This window comes from Rhodnius prolixus, unplaced genomic scaffold (assembly GCF_049639745.1).
Source record: "Rhodnius prolixus isolate KJV_2025 unplaced genomic scaffold, Rpr scaffold_11, whole genome shotgun sequence".
NCBI classification, from domain to species: Eukaryota; Metazoa; Arthropoda; class Insecta; order Hemiptera; family Reduviidae; genus Rhodnius; species Rhodnius prolixus.
The window spans coordinates 1,339,905-1,362,322 of NW_027411625.1; the positions used below are offsets into that span (position 1 = coordinate 1,339,905).

At 33.2% G+C, this 22,418-nt stretch overlaps 1 protein-coding gene across 4 annotated transcripts in view; it reads right to left on the reverse strand.

The window, feature by feature from the left end:
* Positions 1–22,418, reverse strand: part of Apoltp (Apolipoprotein lipid transfer particle) — an 87,748-nt gene that overhangs the window by 60,232 nt on the left and 5,098 nt on the right. For 2 of the 4 annotated variants that reach the window (XR_012461421.1, XM_074137992.1), the window contains exons 6-21: positions 21,436–21,577; positions 19,695–19,847; positions 17,937–18,150; positions 15,657–15,775; positions 15,079–15,200; positions 13,414–13,548; positions 11,200–11,407; positions 10,053–10,183; positions 9,783–9,949; positions 9,472–9,645; positions 7,856–7,965; positions 6,504–6,686; positions 6,238–6,366; positions 5,960–6,144; positions 4,259–4,441; positions 1,539–1,809 (exon numbers count right to left, since the gene is read on the reverse strand). Coding sequence is in view for 3 of the 4 variants with exons in the window: in XM_074137992.1 (XP_073994093.1) it covers positions 1,539–1,809; positions 4,259–4,441; positions 5,960–6,144; positions 6,238–6,366; positions 6,504–6,686; positions 7,856–7,965; positions 9,472–9,645; positions 9,783–9,949; positions 10,053–10,183; positions 11,200–11,407; positions 13,414–13,548; positions 15,079–15,200; positions 15,657–15,775; positions 17,937–18,150; positions 19,695–19,847; positions 21,436–21,577 (2,626 nt within the window). In the remaining variant the exon portion in view is untranslated. Of the gene's footprint in view, positions 1–1,538; positions 1,810–4,258; positions 4,442–5,959; positions 6,145–6,224; positions 6,367–6,503; positions 6,687–7,855; positions 7,966–9,471; positions 9,646–9,782; positions 9,950–10,052; positions 10,184–11,199; positions 11,408–13,413; positions 13,549–15,078; positions 15,201–15,656; positions 15,776–17,936; positions 18,151–19,694; positions 19,848–21,435; positions 21,578–22,418 lie in introns of those variants that run through there. The other 2 variants (XM_074137993.1, XM_074137994.1) reach the window with 2 other exon arrangements.

The following is a 22,418-nucleotide window of genomic DNA, read 5'->3' on the forward strand; positions in this document are numbered from 1 at the left end:
TTAACCAAAATTAAAATCACGTAATCCTTCTCTAAGCATTTTCTTCCATTCATTCTAATTCGGCTATAGCTTTTAAATACATTCATATTTCATTGCTAGCTCTGCTATCGACTTAAGCACATAAATGTTGGTGGAGAATATAATGTCTTCGTAGCGAAATGGTGCATCTAAATACCTGTATATATCGTCAAACATTCGTTTCCTTTCTACCACATAACGTGGACATATCATTATTACATGTTTGAAATCCTCCTCCTCATTGCAATCTACGCAAAGAGGAGAGGACCTTTTGTTGATCCTGTGTAGAGATACGATCCGCACACCGCGTGGTTCGCTCTCAGCCTGCTTATTGTCGTAACAACCCATTTATTAGTGACAGTTTCCTTAAACCATGGTTGTCTAGGTAACTGATCTGCCATAGTTTTATAGAATCTACCTTTATCACCATTATTGTAATCTGTCTGGCATTTTTGTAGTGCTGCTTTTGCAATTATACCCTTGATATCGGTGTGTGGTAATTTATAATTAGCCATTTCCCCACTATTGGTGGCTTCCTTTGCAAGTGTATCAACAATTTCATTCTCTTTTATACCACAATGACCCCTTACCCACAAAAAATTAATGCAGACTCCCTTCTCTTTAAAAATGGCAATAGTTTCTACAATCTCTGCGATAATGTGATTCATTCCTGTAGACTGGCTGTGTATATGTGATAATTTACACAACGCACTCTGGCTGTCACTAATAATGGTATATTTTTTCTCCGACAACGAATAAATATATTTTAAAGCCGTTAAAATAGCAATTAGCTCCGCTGTATAGATGGACGCCTCATCTTCTAATTTAATTATCGTAAAATAGTTCCGGACCGGATCATACACAGCACTTCCGACTTTATTATTGATTTTGGACCCATCTGTAAATAAACGATATGAGCCCGGATAATGGGAAGAAATGTAATCTTCGAAGGCCGCGGTTCTCATCTTTTCCGGTACCTTTATCAAGTGACATTAAGGTTCGAATTGAAGTAGCGAGTAGCTGATTATATGGATGAGATGTTATGTTTTCTTCAAATATATATCTCACAAATTCCTGAGATACGATTAGGATATTCTTGCTAACGTTCGTTGCCAAATGTGAGACTTTTTGAAATAAATCAAATATCTGTTTTTCAAGTCGATCTTTCTACCAATAAATACACTGTATTGTCATCGAATTTTTTGGTCCAATAATAAGCATTGTCCGATATATAAAGAAAGTGATAGTTTAAACAAGAAGACAAACAAGTTTTGATAAATAACGTGCAGAAAATATAATCGTGGAAAAGCTTTGAACTTCGAATGATTTCTATAATGCATCACCAGAAGGGATGTAAACAAGCCTCAGACACGACACAAGAATAATGGGAGTATGCAGTTAAGGAGACGCTGAATTAGGAGGAAATAAATTAGAAGAATTCAGAAAAAAAAGACAGTCCACATTCTACAAAGTAAAGATGGTAAATTGCTATGATTTTAGAAAGAATAAATTTTACTAACTGTATGCGCAGTAATTTCATATTCCACAATGAACATGCTAGCACTTGGATCGGTCTTAAGTAAAACAAGTTCTAGATTTATTGGTCCGGTAAACAACAGTAATGGTGATTGAATTATGTGTACTGCGTCTGGAAATAACGAAGTAGCGCATAATTTTAAGCCAATAATTTCATCAAGTAAATCCCAAGTACATAATTCTTTTTTCTGTCTTCCAATACTGGTATCTTCTAACTTCATTAAATTTTCATCAGTCACTAAGAGTAATTCAGTCCTTAAAAAATATAAAACAAAAAACAAGTATTTTTAATTTCAATTATTTTAGTTTATTTATAGCTTATATCATCGATGTAAGCTCACACACTGACTGATAATCACAAGTAAATTTAATACTAAATTCACTCATAACTTTCTCTTGCCCTTTCTGCATAAAAAGAAAAAAAAATTGAGGGGAAGGATAACACTGGCAGTTTTCATTGTTTTGAAATGAGAAATTCAAAAGATAAATTCATGAAATGGCGATTAGTTTAAAGGCAACCGTAAACACTATGTGTGACACAAAGAACATACTCGAATAAATAAAAATAACGATGACAGTAACTTGGACAAAGAATCAGTTCAATTGTCCACACTATTTTATTGTTTTCTACTGTTTGGTTTGACAACATTTTAACAATATTCTTAGAAATCTGTAATAAAAAGAAAAACAGAAAATAACCGAGAGAAAAAGACGGAAGTTTGGTAGTGCAATCATCCGACAAATTAATTTTTATTTTATTTTGTTACAAAGATCAGGAACAGAAATGATCCTGAATCAAATGCTATTTACGTTATTCCTACAGAACATTATAAGACTTAATCAAAGCGGAAAACATGTAATAATTCGGAATGTATAATGAAGTATCTCGTTCGTAGAGTGCAAAGTAGCCTGGAAACGCTTCGAGATACCTTTAAAATATAAGATCATGACAACTCCTCCGCGAAGTTGATGGATTTCTGGTGAGCGGCCATACGAAAATGTTGAATGAAACTTGCGCTCAACTCACGAAGATCTAACAGGGTTCTGAAATTCTTTCCAATGTCGAACATAACATCTTGTGTTAATCCTTAATTCAATCCTTCAAGGCGGATTTAGTAATGGCAATACCTCAAATAAGCAGGAGGTTCTTTGGTTTATACGCATGTATTATTCCACCATAAAAAACTCTCAGGCAACTTTTTTCGGTGGTTTGAGGAAGGAAGACAGTTATATACACTATTATGCAACTCTGTTTGGCTCGGAGGTTGCGGCCGTAGATTCTAAAAACGAAATCCTTAACAGGGATTCAAATAATGCCTATAATGTCAACCAAGCAGATTCTAGGCTGGTGAGAAAATGTAGTGCTAGGTAGCTCCAATATCCTCACTATCCAATATGTGAGCAATGAAGCAGAGAACGAATTAACCCATCATAGTTTAAATAGAGCTTTAATATTCAAAGAAAACATTAAGGTAAAAAGAAATCAAATTGTTGGTACAATTTCACAGCTTATTATAGTTCTGGTGATGGAATACCATTTACCAAAGGTAAACGAAGCAGTGCGTCAGAGAAACCCTGGGCAAAATCAAGGCGGACCTGATAAACTGAGCCTGAGAGGTTTACAGATTTACGTGGGTTTTAGTTAACAGGCGTTTTAGATTTAGGTAACATTGAGAATCTAGAATGTGATCATCTGTGTTCATTAGCAGTTTTGATACCCCTTAATTTAACTAAAACACTTTACGAGGTGTGGCTATTAAATGACGAGACTGATGCTGCTACAGAAGAGCTATGCATGCGCCTAATCCTAACGACCAACAGCTGTGCAGATTAAAGCCTGCTCTTTCGATTGTGTTTGTAGAGAAATCAGTCTGACCGGAACCGTCGTTTGTGTAAGAGGTGTTAGTTTCGTTTTGCCGAAAACATGATAAGTGTTGTAGTGAAATTTCGTGAAAATGTCATGAAATTTCACATCAAAACTTGGAAAAACCGCTACTGAAACTTATCTTTTATTAAAAGAAGTTTATGGCGATGAATGTTTGTCACGAGCGCAAGTTTTTGAGTGGTTCAAGCGTTTCCAAGATGGCCGAGAAGACGTCGGAGATGATGACCGCTCGGGTCGCCGTTCCACGTCCAAAAAACGGATGAAAATATCGATTATAATTAATCAACATTAATACCGTGAGGTGCTTGCTTAACTCCGTGAATGAGTAAGGAAAAAAACGACCCTATTGAAAACTGACCCCTTGAAAGAACAAGTCATGGGTTCTCCATCAAGACAACGCGCCGGCTCACACAGCATTGTCTGTCAAGACGTCACTAGCCAAGTACAACATCCCAGTTTTAGGCCATCCATCTTATTGGTCTGACCTGACTCCATGTGACTTTTATCTGTTCCCCAAAGTCAAATCTGCATTAAAAGGAACACGATTTCAGCCCGTTGAAGCTGTGAAAGAAAAAGACTTCGAGCACTGTTTCGAACAATGGTAAATTCGCATGGAGCGTTGTAGGATAGGGGTGGGGTGTATACTGAAGGTGATAATAACTAATTGTGTATAAATTTAAAATAAAATGTTTTACAGCAATAGTCTCGTTATTTAGTAGCCACACCTCGTATATTTGAACAAATAATAAGGGCAAGAGAAAGTTTTATGAATTTTAAAGAAGTAATGCCATAACAAAACATATTTAATTTCATACTTACTCAGCGTGAAATATATCTGATTTTTGTAAGGGTAAATTTAATGAGATACGCATTAATTTGTAAGTATCCATTAAAAAACTGCCTTCCACTGCTGTAGACGTATAAACAGTCCCTTTAAATCTGATTCCAGTTTGCGTAAAAAATGCGTCAACTAGCAAAGTTCCTTCAAAATTTATTCCAAGGCTGAAATTATTATAATTCACTTAATAAAAATATTAAAATTAAAAGAATTATCCAAAATAAAATGTGGCAAGGTAAAAGCCGCCTACTAAAGATGAAGATAAGAAAATGATAGGTAAATAAAATAATAAATAAAAATAGGAAGGGAAGGGATTAGCTGGAGTGGTAGCGACTGAATACCCACGCGGAGATCCCGGATTCGACAATAGCATATGGCTCTGAAATTTTCTCTTCCAAGATGCCTCTTTCCGGTAACGGGAAACAAGAGAACACTGTCAGGAGGCCGGCAGTGCACTGAAAAAAACTTCAGTTACCAACCAGCCACAGATGTTACATGCCTTAAATTATTAAAAAAATAATCATATTAATTAAAAATTAAATCAACTACACTGTAGGTTCATTTAACATATTAAGTTCAATTTTATCTTTATTTTTTTGATATGTTTACAAGTAAAGACTGAGATTTAATGGAAAAACCTGAAAAAGGCAAAACAGGCTGTGGAATTACTGGGGGAATATATGGGGTTTACCCGCCAAATGACCCACTGGCTCTATATACGAACAGCCATTCCTATTATCACCTACGATGCGGAATTGTGGTGGAGAAAGACTGAACAACAAAAAGCCATCAACGCTCTGCCTGGATGCAGAGGGAAACTGGCCTGCCTGTCGATTACGAGGGTCTTTAGCAGTGCTCCTACAGCCTGGGAATCACCAAGTGTGCAGTTCGTGTGGCTCCCAGAGACTGGATCTGGAGAGAACATGAAAAGAACTGGGTAATGTGTCCTGTAGATCAAGCACAGTAGGAGTATGATGCCTTGGCTGGGTAAATAAAGAGCAAAAGAGACTCTGTGCTTGGGTGGAAAGCAGATTACTCTGATCGCAGGTCTATTGACGGGGCATGTTAGGTTTAGGAAGCACCTGCTCAAGATAGGGCTTACTAGCTCGGAACCGTTGTGCAGATTGTGTCAGAAAGTGGAGGAAATGGCCTCTCACTTGTTGTTCGATTGCGTTGAGGTTTCGTCTAATAGGTCCAAAGGGAGAAGGCACAATAAGCCTCTTCTTATTGGCTGCGGTGCCGTAGGGCATAGGTCCTGTCCCGCTATTTTAAGCTCAAATCTCTAGCGCAGAGCAATGAACTCAAAGAAGTTGCACAAATTACAAAGCCACATAATATTTCTTTTTTTTCCCTTGAAACCAGGAACTGGTATTTAAAAGTATCTGGTCAATTTGATTTTCAAAAAAACCTAAGCAATTCTTTTAATGCTAACCCATTACTGTCATGATCATAAAAATCTGGTACGAACAACCACACACGTCTTACTACTATTCTGAACGCTCTAACCCACAACTAATTCCCAAACTCCGAAGATTCGAGTATTTATTTCTTATCACTCGAGCAAGTATTTACCCAACTCCCCTCCAAAAAATATTCTAAATTAAATTTTCTGTAAACAACGTTATTTACATATCGACTCGTTCATTTTTTTTTAAGACAATAAGTAAGCAAACAATTTTCACCTAGGGTAGAGTCTACCACTCATCTCCATGACGTTACTTGACGGCACAGTTGAATTAACAAACCCCATTGCATTGATATTTATAGCAGCTGTACCAACAGCATTCAGTTTTAAAGATAAACCATTAGCCATTGGTGTGACATATGAAGTATCAATTAGCATTGTAGATTTTTCATAAATCATCTCCTAATAACAAAAAGATAATAAGAAATCATTGCCTTATAATTAACAAAATACAGCAACAAAATAATTACAAAATTACAAACTTCATTTACATACTTGTCCACCTAAAAAATTCTTGATGAAATTCGTTGGATTTAGATAGTCTAAAATTCTAACAAATTCTTCGTGACCATTAATACGATAATATTTTAATTCATTTCCAAACATTTTTACAGAAATTGATACCTGCAAATAGAATAGAATAATTTTTTGAACTAAGCAGAAAATAAAGGTAAACTAAAAGAAGAGAATCATAAGTATGAAGGCTAGGAAGAACAGAAAAAGCTAAAGAGATATGAGGTGAAGAATCACAAATAACTTACTCTCAGATGATCGAATATCTTCTTAAATGGTATATTATCTATGAAGTACTTTAATGGATTCGGTGCTTGCCTAGCTATTCGCACAATTTTCAAAATATTTGCTAAAGAATCCTTGTTGAATGTACCACTTTCAGCAAATACTTTTTCTACATATTGTTCAATGCCTTCCAAATAAATGTTTATCTGTAAAATAAGTAAGAAAATTTACTATAGCTGTTAACTGATCTTAGACTGTGCAAATAATATGAATATGTTTTTTCATGGCAGTACTCATGAGGAAAATGTTATAACTTGGGCTCAAATCTATGTGAACACATTAAAGCTAGGGTTCGGGCAATGCTATGTATTATTCGACAACCAAGAACTATGTGGTCCTGCCATAACTTTTCATACAAAAGTTCAGCCTAGGATTGCTCAGGTTTAGTGTATATAGGTGGTTATTTAGTTAGTTTCACTCTACATCTTATTATATGCTGAAGATTTAATTGTTACTCATTTCATTTTCTTGAAATGGGGTGACCCAAAAAAAAAACCGTAGCTCTTCACATCATTTTGAAATATAAGTAATTTGTTCAATTAACTTGATATTAAAAGAAACGATTTATGTCCAGGGTGACTGAAAGGTCTCCGAAAGCACTAATCGGAGAATTACAGGTTAGATCTGCCTAAAAGCAAATTGTCAGGCCTGAAACATGCAGCATGATAAAAATGATATACGTTAAGCTATAGTGTACGCAAATAGCACAAATGAAACGCAGGAAGTAATTGATAGAGACGGAAAAGGGTGTAATTCTGGTTTCCTTAACAATTTGATGAGCCTCTGATTGTAAACATGAAGTCGCTAGATGAACCTATACTCCCATCAAATCCTCTCCCATGTTGCTTTTCATGTTTTTGAATAGCACGACAATTTTATTACACCTGAACTATTTATTATTATCTTCTGTTTCATGGTAAACAAGAGACAAATTTACGGAACACTGATGTTCCTCAGAACAAACTTTGAGAACCACTGTTCTGGACAACAAAATATAGTCAAATAATCAACGAAAAGGCTTTGTCAGTGGACACTAGTCTAGGAGTCAATTTTGCGAGGAAAAATTCTCATATAATTTTAGTTTTCAATTTATGCTGACTGGCCAAGGAGACAAAGCAAAGATCAGGGTTTGAAGTGCAAATTATGAATATATTTTTTTACATTGTACTTGATGAAGTTACCGTTTGTTGCCAAATAAAATTTGATTCTAGCTCAAATAGGTGAGCTTTATTTTGTTTTTTAACTCGAACGATAACTTTTGACTGTACTAAGAAATAAGGACAGTACTAATCCAAAATTAAATTGAATAACTTACCTCCATTAGGTTTATTGTTTCTCCAAAGATCATAACTGTTACATTAGATACTATATTCCGCGGTATGTATGACTTATGTGAGAAAATTACATTCATTTCAGTAAATACACCTGTTAAATTTAACATATATTACTTTTAAAATAAATTGTAAGGCAGTCATGTAAGTTTTTCAGACCATAATTTTTTTTTTTTATACAGGGTGTCCCAAGCTATTTGGATAACGACTTTTTCTCGGAAACTAAGATAGCTAGAAAAAAACTAAAAAATACGTGATCCATTAGTTTTTTGTTAGGAATCCAAATTTAATTTGTAAATGTTTTTTCGGTGCTTCCAGAAGCGAGATACAGGCACCAACTTCATTTTTTCAAATGAGGAGGTGTGGTTTTTATTTCAGAAATAGATTCCTCTATTTTTTTTAAAGAAAAATTTACTCGAACGGTTTTTTTCTGTGAGCGATATTTTACAAGTTATGAATGAAAACATGATTCTTATAAGAAATTTCAAAATAATAATATTATAACGGTTTTTTGATTGAATAAGAAGAAAAGTACTATTTTATTACAATTTTTACTCCTCATTAATATTACAGATCATGCTCGAAATGGCCTCCACCATTAGAGATGCATAGACATGCTCTTTCCTGCCAATTGTCCCTTACTGCCAAAGAAAGAGATTCGGTTTTAACCGAGTTACAGGCATCTATTATTGTTTGCTTTAGTTCATTTACAGATGCAATTCCGGCTTGATTCTGATCGCCCCCTGTGTCGATATAACACGCCCATCAAATTTCCTATCGAGGTATCTCTTTACATGCCTGATGGTGTTATATCGACACGGGGGCTATTCATTGGCCACTTCGTTCACCGGATTTGACACCTATGGACTATTTCCTTAAGTATCCCTTAAACAAGATGTTTATTCATAACATTTTTCTTTCTTTTCTTATTACTGCTAATCTAAAAGCATTTCTAAATCTTGGTGTATCAGAATCAAGCCGGAATTGCATCTGTAGATGAACTAAAGCAAACAATAATAGATGCCTGTAACTCGGTTAAATTCGAATCAATTTCTTTGGCAGTAAGGGAAGAATACGATAAGGGAAGAATTGGAGGGAAAGAGCATGTCTATACATCTCTATGGTGGAGGCCAGTTCGAGCATGATCTGTAATATTAATGAGGAGTAAAATTTTTAATACTTTTCTTCATATTCAATCAAAAAAACCATTATAATATTATTATTTTGAAATTTCTTATAAGAATCATGTTTTCATTCATAACTTGTAAAATATCGCTCTCAGAAAAAAACCGTTCAAGTAAATTTTTCTTTAAAAAAAAATAGAGGAATCTATTTCTGAAATAAAAACCCCACCTCCCCATTTGAAAAAACGAAGTTGGTGCCTGTATCTCGCTTCTGGAAGCACCGAAAAAAATTTACAAATTAAATTTGGATTTCTAACAAAAAACTAAGGGAACACGTATTTTTTAGTTTTTTACTAGCTATCTTAGTTTCCGAGAAAAAGTCGTTATCCATATAGCTTGGGACAACCTGTATAGTATGATTATAAATTAAATATTATAACGAACAAAACTCGTTAACGAACTTAATAACAACTTACCAATCCCCAAATTATTTAAAAAGAAAGAGTATTCATAATTCCTTGAAAATGTTCTAAAATCTTTATCAAATTTATTATTTAAATTTTCATCTTGCAACATTGCTTGAATATCGACACGGCTAGGAAATGCAGAAGACATTTGTGTCTTAAGATGACTCCAAATGAATGAGCCTACTGAAAAAAAGTAAAAGAAAAAAAACAGTTATTCCTCACAAGAAGATCGATCTTTAAATAATTTTTCTTTATTTTGCGTTTAATTCACTAGATTCTATTGGGTAAACGCATTATTAAAGACAGACATTTTTATATACCTTGATTGTTTTCTTCATTTTCCAAAACATTTTTCACAACTTGAAGAATAGTGTAAGATGGACAGCGCATTATATGAAGATAAGCAGCTATTCTCAGTTCTTCAGTTACTGACTGATTTTTAAACAAAGAAGTAGCCAAATTATCATTCGATCCACATGGCAAACGTCTAAAAATATTTCAAAAAAAATTAAAAATGAAATTAAACAATAAAATTTTATAAACACACAATGAATTCTTTAAAGTACTTTCGCACCACTACAAGTTACTACCTCAATGATTGTAAAGCTATCAAACGTATTTCTGTTGGTAAATTTTCATTTTCTATGTAGTTATTTAAAGTGCTTAGCAAAGTAGGTGTTAGAACTCCAGCATTTCCAATACTTTTTAACACACTGTAAGTCTGCAAAGAAAATATTCACGAGTACATAAATTTAGATTAATCTTTCAGGCTTAGATTAAAAGATTCTAATTGTCAAATTCAAACTTTAAAAAGAAATAATCTGGTTTATTCTTATAAATAAATTCTATTTCTATTAATCTATGATGAGTTCATGTTACTGTGATTCCTGAGCATAATTGATTGAATTATTGTGTTTAATAAAGGAATTTGTATTGAATCAGATGTTATTAATTCCTTTAGAGGTCAAATTATACCAATTTCAATAGTTGGTGATAGGCTTCTATCGAAGGATCCTCAGGAAAAAAAATAAAGAAAAATACTTCTGAATTAATACACAGAATTATTCCTAATTTAAGTCCGTTTGTTACAGCAACTGTATGTTTACCTTTATACATGCCTTCTCGAGTTGCGATTCATAGTCAAAAGCATTTGAAGCTATTAGTTGAAATTAGAGAGATTTGGGATTGACACTTCGGGACTAAAATGAATGCAATGGAGATAGAATAAAGACAAAGCGCGATGAATAGCATAATAATCGAAAGGTTCCTATCTAAAAAAATTTAAAAATAAATAAAAATAATAATAAACTTAAGGGGAAGGGATTAGCTATGAGGTTAGCATACTGGACTCCCACGCGGAGGGTCCCGGGTTCGAATCCAGCTGCTGACCCTTAGATTTTCTCTTCCTAGGAGCTTCTTACAGCTCACTGTCCGGTGATGGACAGTGTTGTCTGTAACGAGAGAACACTGTCCGGAGACCGGCTCCAAAAAAAAAGCTCCGGGCGCCAATAACCTTAGATGTTGACGCGCCTTAAATCATAAAAAAAAAATAATAATAATAAAATTAATTCAAAGTAATAACTCTACTTAGCCGTTTGAGTTAATTAGCCAATTAACAGCAAAGAGCCGAGGAAGAGAAATGTGAACGGTAACTGTTTATAAGCATCTTTCAGCTAACAGCAATCTGTGCAGGATTACAACAATTATTTATCCTAATAAGACAAATGGAATATTTACAATGTCATTATCAATTCCTGTAGGAGCAGTAGTGTTGAGCAATTTCTCTTGGACCTCCATTACTTTCAGTATAGAAACATTTTCTTGGCAATTAGTATACTTTTGACAGTAAGCATGAATTAACGTAGTCACAGTCAGCATTGTCGATGTGTCTACATTCTTTAGTAGCATTAGTTTCGATACAGAATCTATGGTATCGGCATCTGGCCTGTAATATAAAACAAAAATAGCTGGAGTTTACATTGTGAACAAGTAAAACGGATTATAATCTACTTCACATGATGCATGTAAGTTCGAAACCCGTCAGAGATTCAACAAACATGCGAGCTACGAAGGACAGAATTAAAGAAACAATAGATTGAAACATACGTGGAGTACAGAAAAATAAGATTCTACACTTGCTGTACATTTGGAGGCCTATGTAGCACTTAGTGAAACAAAACAACACAATTAACTTTAGAAAAGACAAGTCGAATTTAGCCAATTGCTACAATTTTATCATTAAAAAATAAAAACATATCCAACTTCTGTACATAATTATTGCTGTGTTTTTTAAATTTGCTTCTAATCATTTGGTTCGTTTGTTATTTAGTTCATAAGGGGTTTTGGTTTTTCCTGTTTGTTTTTGTATTAAAAGAAATTTCCCAATATCTATTTTATTTACTCTTGTCAAATTGAACATTCTAATTAGTCTATTGTATCTGTCCCATTGTCATTACCAAAATTCCCGTGTAAGTCCCGCTATGTCTGTTTATATACAGGGTGAACCAGTAAGTATTGTCCATAGGCCCACTGTGTGAAGTACATCTAAAGTGGAGCTCAATGACGTATTGGCCAACTTCATATTTTCCACTGTTCTTGAGTGACGTCACTTTAAATTTTTTTCTAAAATCATTACTTTTTTCCAATAAAAATGTTATTACTCAGAAAGTTTTAGTCCGAATTCGATTCTGATGACACGGTTAGAAAGACAGATAAAAGTGCAATTTGTAACCTTTGACTTCCTTATTTTAAGACAATCTACTGTAAAAATTGACTACTGGCCCATCTAAAAGAGTTTTCAATGAATTAAACAACTTGATAACTAACACTGATGAGTGCTCGTGAACACGTTTTCTTGCAAAACAAACGTAATTTTTCATACGAAGATAAAAGGAATCCTGGAAAATAATATACCGTTTGAAAGCCCATTAAACAAGGAAACTTTTATAAAAAGTGCCAGCACCTAGGTCTGATAATGATCACATAAGGGCCTAATGAGTTTTCTTAAAAATTTCGATTACTTTTATTTTTCCAGCAATCGGAGGAAGATTGAAACTGATTGGAGAATAACTTATGCTTCGAAATGGTATCAATTTTTAGAAAATTTATCTGTCTTTCTAACCGTGTTATCAGAATCGAATTCGGACTAAAACTTTCTGAGCAATAACATTTTTATTGGAAAAAAGTAATGATTTTAGAAAAAAAAAATTTAAGTGACTTCACTCAAGAACAGTGGAAAATATGAAGTTGGCCAATACGTCATTGAACTCCACTTTAGATGTACTTCACACAGTAGGCCTACGGACAATACTTACTGGTTCACCCTGTATACCTGTTCTCCAGTTCTGGCTCTTAGTTTTCTGTAACTCAGCCACGTAAGTTTCAATAATTATAATAAATCGATTGTATTTTATTTTATTTATTTTTATATTACTGATTTTTTACTGATGTTCTATGTTACTGATTCTCTAAATTGTTTGTATTTTTTTATTTGTAATATCCAGGCCCTGAAGAAGACAATATATTTGTCGAAACGTTGGCAAAAAAGACGAGTTGTTGTGTTTATTTGACCGATTCTTCGCCAATCTTGAATCCTTAGTTCAATAATTTACGGTCACAAAACCTAGATATTCAATAATATCAATGTGCAATATTACTACCAAATAAATGTGTAGCCGAAATTCAGAGTCAGAAGACAATTATTTAACCGTAAGAATTAATTCCTGGATTGATTTATTTTAGCACTCGTATAGCGGTTACTCAGAAAAAGCCACTTATCATTTAGTAAAAAGTTTGTAAAAATATTAGTGAGAGGATCTCTTGTTTCCCCAGATATTTATTTTGTTAAAGAAGCAAATAGTAGTACAGCTGTGTATATCTATTATCAAATACAGACACTATCAATTATACCCAATGTATAAGCTATAATTAAAACTTTTTTTAAGGCCCTACCTTGGAAAGAAAGCCATAATGAGTAGCCAATCCTGTCGCCGTTGCTCCGATATTTCCTGGCTTAGTATCACATCGGTCATCACCTTAGTCGATGCCCTGTTCCTTATAAATGGTAGTGCATCTTTCATATGTTTCCTGCACGAATGAATGAAATGAATGAGTTTTTAGTGATGCTGTGATGACGTAGAGTAGATGAATTCTATTTACAATAGAACTTTACGTATTAAAATCATTGAATAATTAAAACTAGAAGGCAGTAAACTTGTTTGCCCAATCAGTGGGATGTGGTATAATAATAGCTGTTTAAAACAAAAAATTGGATGCACTTTTTTTATGGGGTTTCGCTAAAGAGGGTTTCAAACTATATATTTATCCTAGGTGCATCCTTATTTTTCATTTCTTTCTATACAGTGCAATCTCATCCGACCAACCGTATTTCGTTATACCTTAACCATCCATTCTTTCCAGGTCCATACTTGGTCCCTTCTATCGTCCTTAAGATTAAGATTAAAGATAGGGACGGGACCTATGGCCCATGGCACCGCAGCCAAAAAAGGCTTATTGTGCCTTCCTCTTTTTGGATCTAGTAGATGCTAAGAAGGTTGAGGTCTTTCCCAACTAGTTCTTTTTGCGCTACTATCTCCTTTGGTCTCAAAAATTCAAAGTTTTCTTAGCATAATCACTCGATTGCAACGCAACAACTAAGAGACCGTTTTCTCCTCTTTCTAACACAAACTGCGCAACTGTTCAGGACACATCACCCAGTTAAAGAACATGAAAAGTCATGTTCTCTCCAGATCCAGTCTCTGAGAGCCACACGATCTGCACGCTTGGTGATTACCAGGCAGGCCAGTCTCTGCACCCTGGCTAGAGCCTTGAAGGGCCGCCTGTTGTACAGTCTTCCTCCACCTCACTACCGTAGGTGATACTTGGAATGATTGTCCATGCATAGGCCGGTGGATCATTTTCGGACAAAAATCCCCATGCCTTCCCACAGGTTCTAGTAATGCCACAAAACATTCCTGTTTTGCCTTTAGCGAAACTTTACCTAGCTGTTCTTTCCAAGTCGAGTCTGGAGTCTAGGACAGTGCCCAGATACTTAACCTCATCCGACACAACCAGAGTTTTGTCAAAAAATTCGAAGATTTTTTGTGGCTCTGTGTCCCTGCTTCTAGTAAAGAGGACCATCTATAGTCTTTGTCTCTGGGATCTATTACATCTGAATTGAAATATCTTTGTGCCCTCTATTCACCAGCCATGTACAATCAATCAAGTCCAAGCTTCTAGTTTTTACTTATCTCAAACCTGTTTTACTTGTATCAATCTGTTTTATTTTTGAGAGGGTTGTTTGGTTGGAGAGAAGACCAATGCATAATAAATGCGTTATGCCTGTAGCTAACTAATCCTTTTAACTGTAAAACTATTTTTATGGACTCTAATAAGAGATTAACTGAATTCATTCATTTTTCTATTTTTAAATAGATGAAACAGGGCCAAAACAAAATATGCACAAGTGATTTCGCTAGTAACAAATAGAAAGTGAAAACTACAATGGTTTACAAGAGCTAAGGCCAAAAAATAAAATAAACAGGTCAAAATTCAATTTAATTCATTTGTTTTCAAAAGTCAGAAAGAATTGTCAATGAAAAATTAAAAAAAATATACCTGCCAGTAAAACAAATATCTCCGGATTCCTTATACAACTTTGTCATAGCTTGTTCAGTGAGATCGCGGGCAGTATGGATTAGTTTGTTGAATACATCTGGATACATTGGCTGAAATTCTACCTGAAATAAGATTTTTTTTTTTTTTTTAATCGTATTGATTTTACTGGAAACGAAGCCGTACTCACTTTATAGAATCTATTTCTAAATGATGGTTTTGGTTTTTTCGACCATTGTTGATAGATGATTTTTGGTGAATATCGAGGTGCGGTCTTAAATAAAAACAACTTTTTGCTTTATACCAACGTTTTGGTAATTTTTACTACCTTCTTCAGGGTATTATAAAAAAAAAGGTTGTGAAGTTAAATGTAGAGCTACGAGTATATCATCATAACTGATGATTTTTACATTTAACTTCACAAACTTTTTTTTATAATACCCTGAAGAAGGTAGTAAAAATTACCGAAACGTTGGTATAAAGCAAAAAAGTTGTATTTATTGATGACCGCACCTTGATATTCACCAAAAATCATCTAATTCTAAACTTAGTTCTAAAAGATGATATTATGTTTACTATACCGTTTGTGAGAGTTCACAAAGCTGTAAGATACTTTTCTTGCATTCATGTAGGTTATCGTGAGTTGCTTTCATCGGCCTTTTGTGGTCAAATAGTAAATTATCTCTCTTATTGACAGTGCCTAGTTTGGGAAAGAGTAATAATGTCTGATTAGTAAAGTCAGACCAAGATTAGATGAGTACAGATTGAGTGCGTTCTTAAATAGCTACGTTGTTGAATTAACTTTAATCTGAAGAAATAGAAATTTTAGGCTGCTATATTTACAGCAAAATATTTATCTCATTTATCAATTTTGAAAAACGCCCGGAGCTCAAACACAAGCCTAATCCTCATTAAAGTTTTCGTCGTGGGCAATCGAATTTAAGGCTCAGTTGGATAAATCACACTCTTTTCACCTCTCGTATGAGCACAGGACATGGCACGGACTAGCAAGACTGCCGTACTCTTTTGGGATGCTCATAATTTTGTCTTTCCTTTTCTCACCGTGGGTTCTCTTAAACAGTTTTCAACGAATTAAATGTGTATTCAAAACCAAGAAAACTGATTTTGTCACAGGCACATCGTAGAAAAGCAAAACCATTCCCTTACAAGTTTATATGTGCATTCTTTAAACAGTTCGTCAAGAAACACATACTCTCACGCTACGCTCCTAAAACTCACTCTTTTTTTTTTTGTAGCAGAAGCATCAAAACGTGTATTTCCTGAAAAAAGCAATTTCAAAAATGGATACTTTTATAAGAAAAACAAAAAAAGATAGACTTACACGCGACTTTCCCACAGTGAAAATTTCCTTACAACTTATCTATTTCTATTTCTTTACTACATAGAAGGAAGATGAGAAAATCTAGTAATTAAAAGTGTAACAGGTTGGTAGTTAAACGCCAAAATTTTATTTACAATACTCTACAACAGCGTTTCCCCAACCTGTGGTACGCTAGTTGCTTGTTGGTGGTACGCGAAAAATAATAAATAATGGCGGACATAAAAAATTTAAAGCATAAAAATATCATAGAAACGTTTTATCCTATAATTAATAAAAATTATTTTAATTAATAATATTGAACAGTAAAGTTGTTAATATGTACAGTAATAAGGTTAGTCTGTCTCAAGATATACGAGAATATATAATAAATTTAACAGGATTAAAATTGTCTTTCATGGAGTATTTTCCAAAATTCGAAATCACAAATGATAATTTGATTTTAAACCCATTCTATAAAGAAAATTTAGGAAAAGCTACATCATTATCGATAAAAGATAAAGAAAATTTAATAGAATTATCATGTGACAGAACTTAAACGATAACTATGTAAAAATCTGCTTAAAGAGACTGGATTGTAATGAGTAAGCTCTATCCAAGCTACATTAGATTTAACTGATACTTACAGGTAGTTGAATGCTTAAAAGAAATTAATTTAGAAGATTTGGGCACAAATATAATTATCCTAAAGAAGAACTTTGTAAATTAATTAATAATTTTGAAGAGAAAAATATGTACACAATTTTTAATTATTGAAAAAAAGTGTTAAAACTAAGATCTTACACTTAACAAAGTTTATATAGTGAACATCAACTCCTTTGTAACAGATACATTGTATCTCTATACAAATAAAGATAATAATAGTAAAATAAAACTCTCGGAATAAGAAATTTCACGAAATACAATCATTTTTACGAAGTGGTACAATTTAGCATGATTAGTACTACCAAGTGGTACGCGAGCCAAAAAAAGGTTGGGAAACGCTGCTCTACAAAATCCGTAGCAAAATATAAAATTTGAACCACAGAAACTTTTTGCACACCACAATTAACATCTATTCCCTAAACTTGAAATGTTAGCATCAAATTTGAAACTAGAACATTTAAAAGTAGAAACATGGTGTAATACATAAAACTCACACTTTTTGGCGCTAATGACTTCGGTAGTTGATGCGCCCAAAAAAAAAAAAAAACTCATTCTTTTGAAAGAAAGCCTAATCTAATCCTTCCCCTTGAACCACCCTAAATTAATTTCTAATAGTAAAAATATTTACAATAAAACTCATAGACTCGTGTAATCTACCAGAAATTTGCAGAAAATCTCAACAAAAACCATAAAATCGGTTTAGTAAAGAGGCACTTAAGGTTGGCTAATTTTAACAAATTGTGGCTATAGTATCCACTGATAGCATCTAAATTGAAATATCAATGGAATTTTATACCAAGAAACGCACTTTTTTTTCTGGACACAACTTAGTTAACAAATAAATCTTGAATTTTAAAAAATATTAAGTAAAATATACCTAATGATTCGATTTGTTCACTTTCAAAATGTGAACTAGCTTTTTCCACAACTAGTGTAAGTTTACTTTTTGAAATTGTCTTAGGGCTATTTGACTGATTGCGAAGTAGTCGTAACATATGCTGTTCTTCGCAACTTACTGATTTATATATCTTGTGATCTATTAGTTGGGTACAGCTTACTGTAGAATTCATTGGTGTCCACTTGTAGTATTTCTAAAAAGAAAAAAAAAAAAATTAAAACTATATCGTATTTTGCAGCTATCAATTACTACAAAGTAAACTTTTAAGTGCGTAAGCTATTTTTTATAATCAAATTAATGTACATTATAATGTGTTACTGTAAAATAAGTTCCATAGACCTGAAGATTATCTAATCCCCAAGTCGAAAGCTTTGCAAAAAATTGTAAAAAAAAAATTATGGTTGATATTGGCAATATTCTTTTCTTTCTACTGGATCAATAAATCAGACACCAAAATGGTAATTTGGCAAAAAAACAATTTGCTGTCTAAAGATATCGAGTCAGTTCTAAATAGTCGCTATAATCCGCTTTACAGACAATTAAGTAATTTAAACTTGGGAGAACTTTACTTTACTTATAATGTTCACATTGAAAAATTGAGAGTAATGGCTCAACTTCGCTTAAGTTAAAAAAAAAAAACAGTAAAGATATTTCAATCGGCAAAGATTTGATTTTATGGTGATAAGGTTTTTCAACTGTGCTCGTTGAACGAACCTGATGACATTGCTAATGCAATCGCAAGGTGTCCTACTCTTTCATTATATGTATAGAAATCCACTTATTCAAAAATATTGTGTTGCTGTAGATAGTTTTGATGAAATTTTTAAAAATCTTCTTTCTTTTAAGGAGCCAGATCATCTCAGTAAGTTGAATGATGTCTTTGCTTTCTGTGTAAATATTTTTAAATTTAGAAGTATTTTTTGTTAGTATTCAAAGTTTTATAAGTATAATTTCATTTATTCATGTTTACTATTCTTGCCATTTTTATTTTTATTAGTATTATTTTGTTTATTTTTGCAAATTTACCTTGGATTTATTTATTGTTTAAAAATAGGAGGATTCGAATTTTTTGTTTTTTTTATTAAGGTCATTAATTATTTTTTATTTTGTTTGTTCCACTGTGAAATTTTGTTTATCTTTTGCTATGAGATTACTTTTTTTTTAGTTACAATTTAATTTTTATTATTTTCTATTTTTTCTTATTTTTAATAATTATGTATTCCATTTACTTATTTATTTTTTGTATTTGTTGAGGTCCATCTCCAACTGTATACCCTATTTGGGTTAAACCAGTTGTAAAATTAAATAAATAAATAAAATAATATATCTTATGGTTTAAATCGAGAATACCTGAAAGTATAATTCTGTTTTTATTAGGACTTTCATTTATTTCACAGTTGAATATCAACAATTACCGATTTAAGTTATTACTAAATAATTATCACACAATACCGGCCAAAACTCTTATAGCTAGCGACGTCCGGGTGCTATCCTAATCACTGAATATAAGAATCATGAACTATCATTGATGTTTCAATGTATAAAAATTAAATACAAGTATAACGGCGCTGATGCTTTAAATTTCTTCACTACCCCGTTTCTCATGTGTAGTAGATGACTGAAACAGTAAATGGAAGTAAAATTTTCTCCATGATCAGTAGATCAGTAAAGACGAAACCAGGGTCAAGAAAACATACTAAATCATGAATGTAATCAGGACAAAAAAGAAAAATTTACCTTTTGGAAAACGTACGGCGTTAATGGTATAATTGAATAAAGCTGGTGACGATTTGTGCATGAAGATAATTCAGTGCTTTTCACTAAAGCTAGCGTGGTACCATTAACTTCTTTGAAGGAATAACGTACCAAACAGTCTCCATTAATGTCACGCTGAAATAAAAATTATTAGTTATTCCTTTATTTGTTATTATAATCATTACAATAATTTTTTTCAACAATTCATTGGCTAGATAACACATTAATGTGAGAATAATGACTGAAACAACAATAACACAATTCATTGCTAATATATTTTTAGGGCCTTAAAAAAGATGCTCGTGGAATTATTTATGCCTTTCCAGTCACATTTGATAGGTATATTTTTGAAACAAACTTGTTTTTGGGTCCTTAATTAATCTTCTATCCTGTAATAATAATTACTTTGCAAGCAGTATTTGTGGGAAACCAAGTCACATATGCTTTACTTGGTTTTACGAATGCAGCTCATAGATATTTCTTTACTCTAAACGCCATAACAATGTGATGTCATACTCCAAAGATTGGGTGATATATTCAATCTCTAGCCATGCTGATCTTCTCCCTACGTTTTATTCTTCATATAAGCAAGTTTTGTTTTTGTTATTTTTTGGCGCATCAACAGCTGAGGTCATTAGCGCCCGGAGCTTTTTCCAGTGCACTGCCGGCCTTCGGACAGTGTTCTCTCGTTACAGACAACACTGTCCATCACCGGACAGTAAGCAGTAAGAAGCTCCTAGGAAGAGAAAATCTAAGGGTCAGCTGCTGGATTCGAACCCGGGACCTCCGCGTGGGAGTCCAGTATGCTAACCTCATAGCTAATCCCTTCCCTATAAGCAAGTTGAAAAATAAATTCCAGGCACTTCTACTTCTACGACCTGGCTAAACCTAGCCTGGTTAAACGTAAAGCATGCAAAGATTTGGAAAAAGCGTTGCCCCGTAATTTTATTAAATGTATATAATTGCTTGGATCTTATTTTTCACTCAATTTCAAATTTTTTAGTTAGTGTCTAAATTGACACATGGATGTTGGGGATGATATGAATAAGCTGGCCCCATCAGCCAGCTTAACTTAACCAAATTAACAGAAAACAGCAAATGGAATTGTCTCCATGATCAGAAGATCAGTAAAGACAAAAACCAGGGTCAAGAATACAAACAAAATCATGGATTTAATCAGGGTAATTATTATCGTACTTAGTCAATCGGAATCCATGATTCCTGTTATGTTATCTATTAAAACGTTGATCTCCATCTTCTCCATAGATTAGGTCCAGCAATTTATTAATCGTTAATCGCCTGCCTTAAGGAGTAATTAAGGATAAACCAATTATTTAGGTATAGAAGGTGGAACTGCTACAGGTATTAGGCGCAAAAGGTGCTAGTCATGTCTTGATAGCCCAAGTAGAAAAGGGCAACAAGTTTTGAATGAGAATTGTTTACAGAGCCCTAAAACAGAGCGCTTGTCAAACACTTGTAGTATTTAAATGTAGAGGAAAATCCTTATGGTTGTCTAAAATACTTACTCTGTTCTGTAAATACAATAAATTGAGAGTCTGAGACAGGTCAATTAAAAATAAATAAATAAATCAAATCGAAAATAAATGTCGATAAACTTTTATATCAACTTGTTTGGTTTTTGTGGTTTAACCGAAAGAAGTAACACTAATGAACTCAGAAGTCGATATACAAAAAGAAACACAGAAATAAATTGATAACTTACTTCATACGTGTGTTGATCAACATCGAATCTTTCCATTGTGTTTTGAAATGAAGATAAGATTCCTTTCTTTATGTTTAATGCCCAAATGGATTCATTTTCATCGGGGCATATCTGTGATATTGTGCCATCTTCGAAATAGAATCTGTAATTTTAAAAAAAATTAGTCTCTATCTTTTGATAATAATATTTTAAATTAATCTCTAACTAGTATGAAGTTACATTATATTTTAATTACTTATTATTATACTTTTAGTTATAATTGATAGTTATTGCTGAAAAAAATTATGGGCAAACAGTTGTAACTTATTAGCATTGTGTTTACTGTAACGTGGTGATTGTGAATGTAGAAAAAAAAAGAAAAGCAATTTGGGATTTCTTCATTTACAAAAGATTAAGCATGGCGCTCAATTTTAAGTGTCAGAATGTGTAATAAAATCGGGTAAACTGTACCTAGGTCAATGTCCAAGACTTGATAATGCTAGGTTTAGCGGTACTCTTACACAAGCGGAATGCTTAGAGGTTTTGGGATCTGAGAAAAGCGATATTAAGGCTAGGCGGAAGTTTAATTTAAGAGTGAAAAGATTTTATAAGAGAATTTTCTTTTTCTTTGGGGAAATTGTTGGTTGGAATAAGGAGATAAGAGTCAGATTTGGTACAAATTCGTGGGCTTTAAAGCATCCCTTACAGCAAGGATTTTCAAACCTTTTACACTTTTAGGAAACCTTCGAGTTCATGGTTTTTCTTGAAGGAACCTCATGTTTAAGTAGAAGATAAAATAGTTTATCAAAGCTTTTTTCTACTCAAAATCGAAAAATTATACTTGTATCTTTGTTTAATTTTAATGCAAACATCTTAATAAGACAATGAATAAGAATAATTAACCAAAGGAACCAAAAGGAAAGCGTCCTTGATTGGTGTATTTGAAGCGCGTGACTTTTACCGAATTTCAAGATTTTATTTGATCCATAAAATATTTATTTATA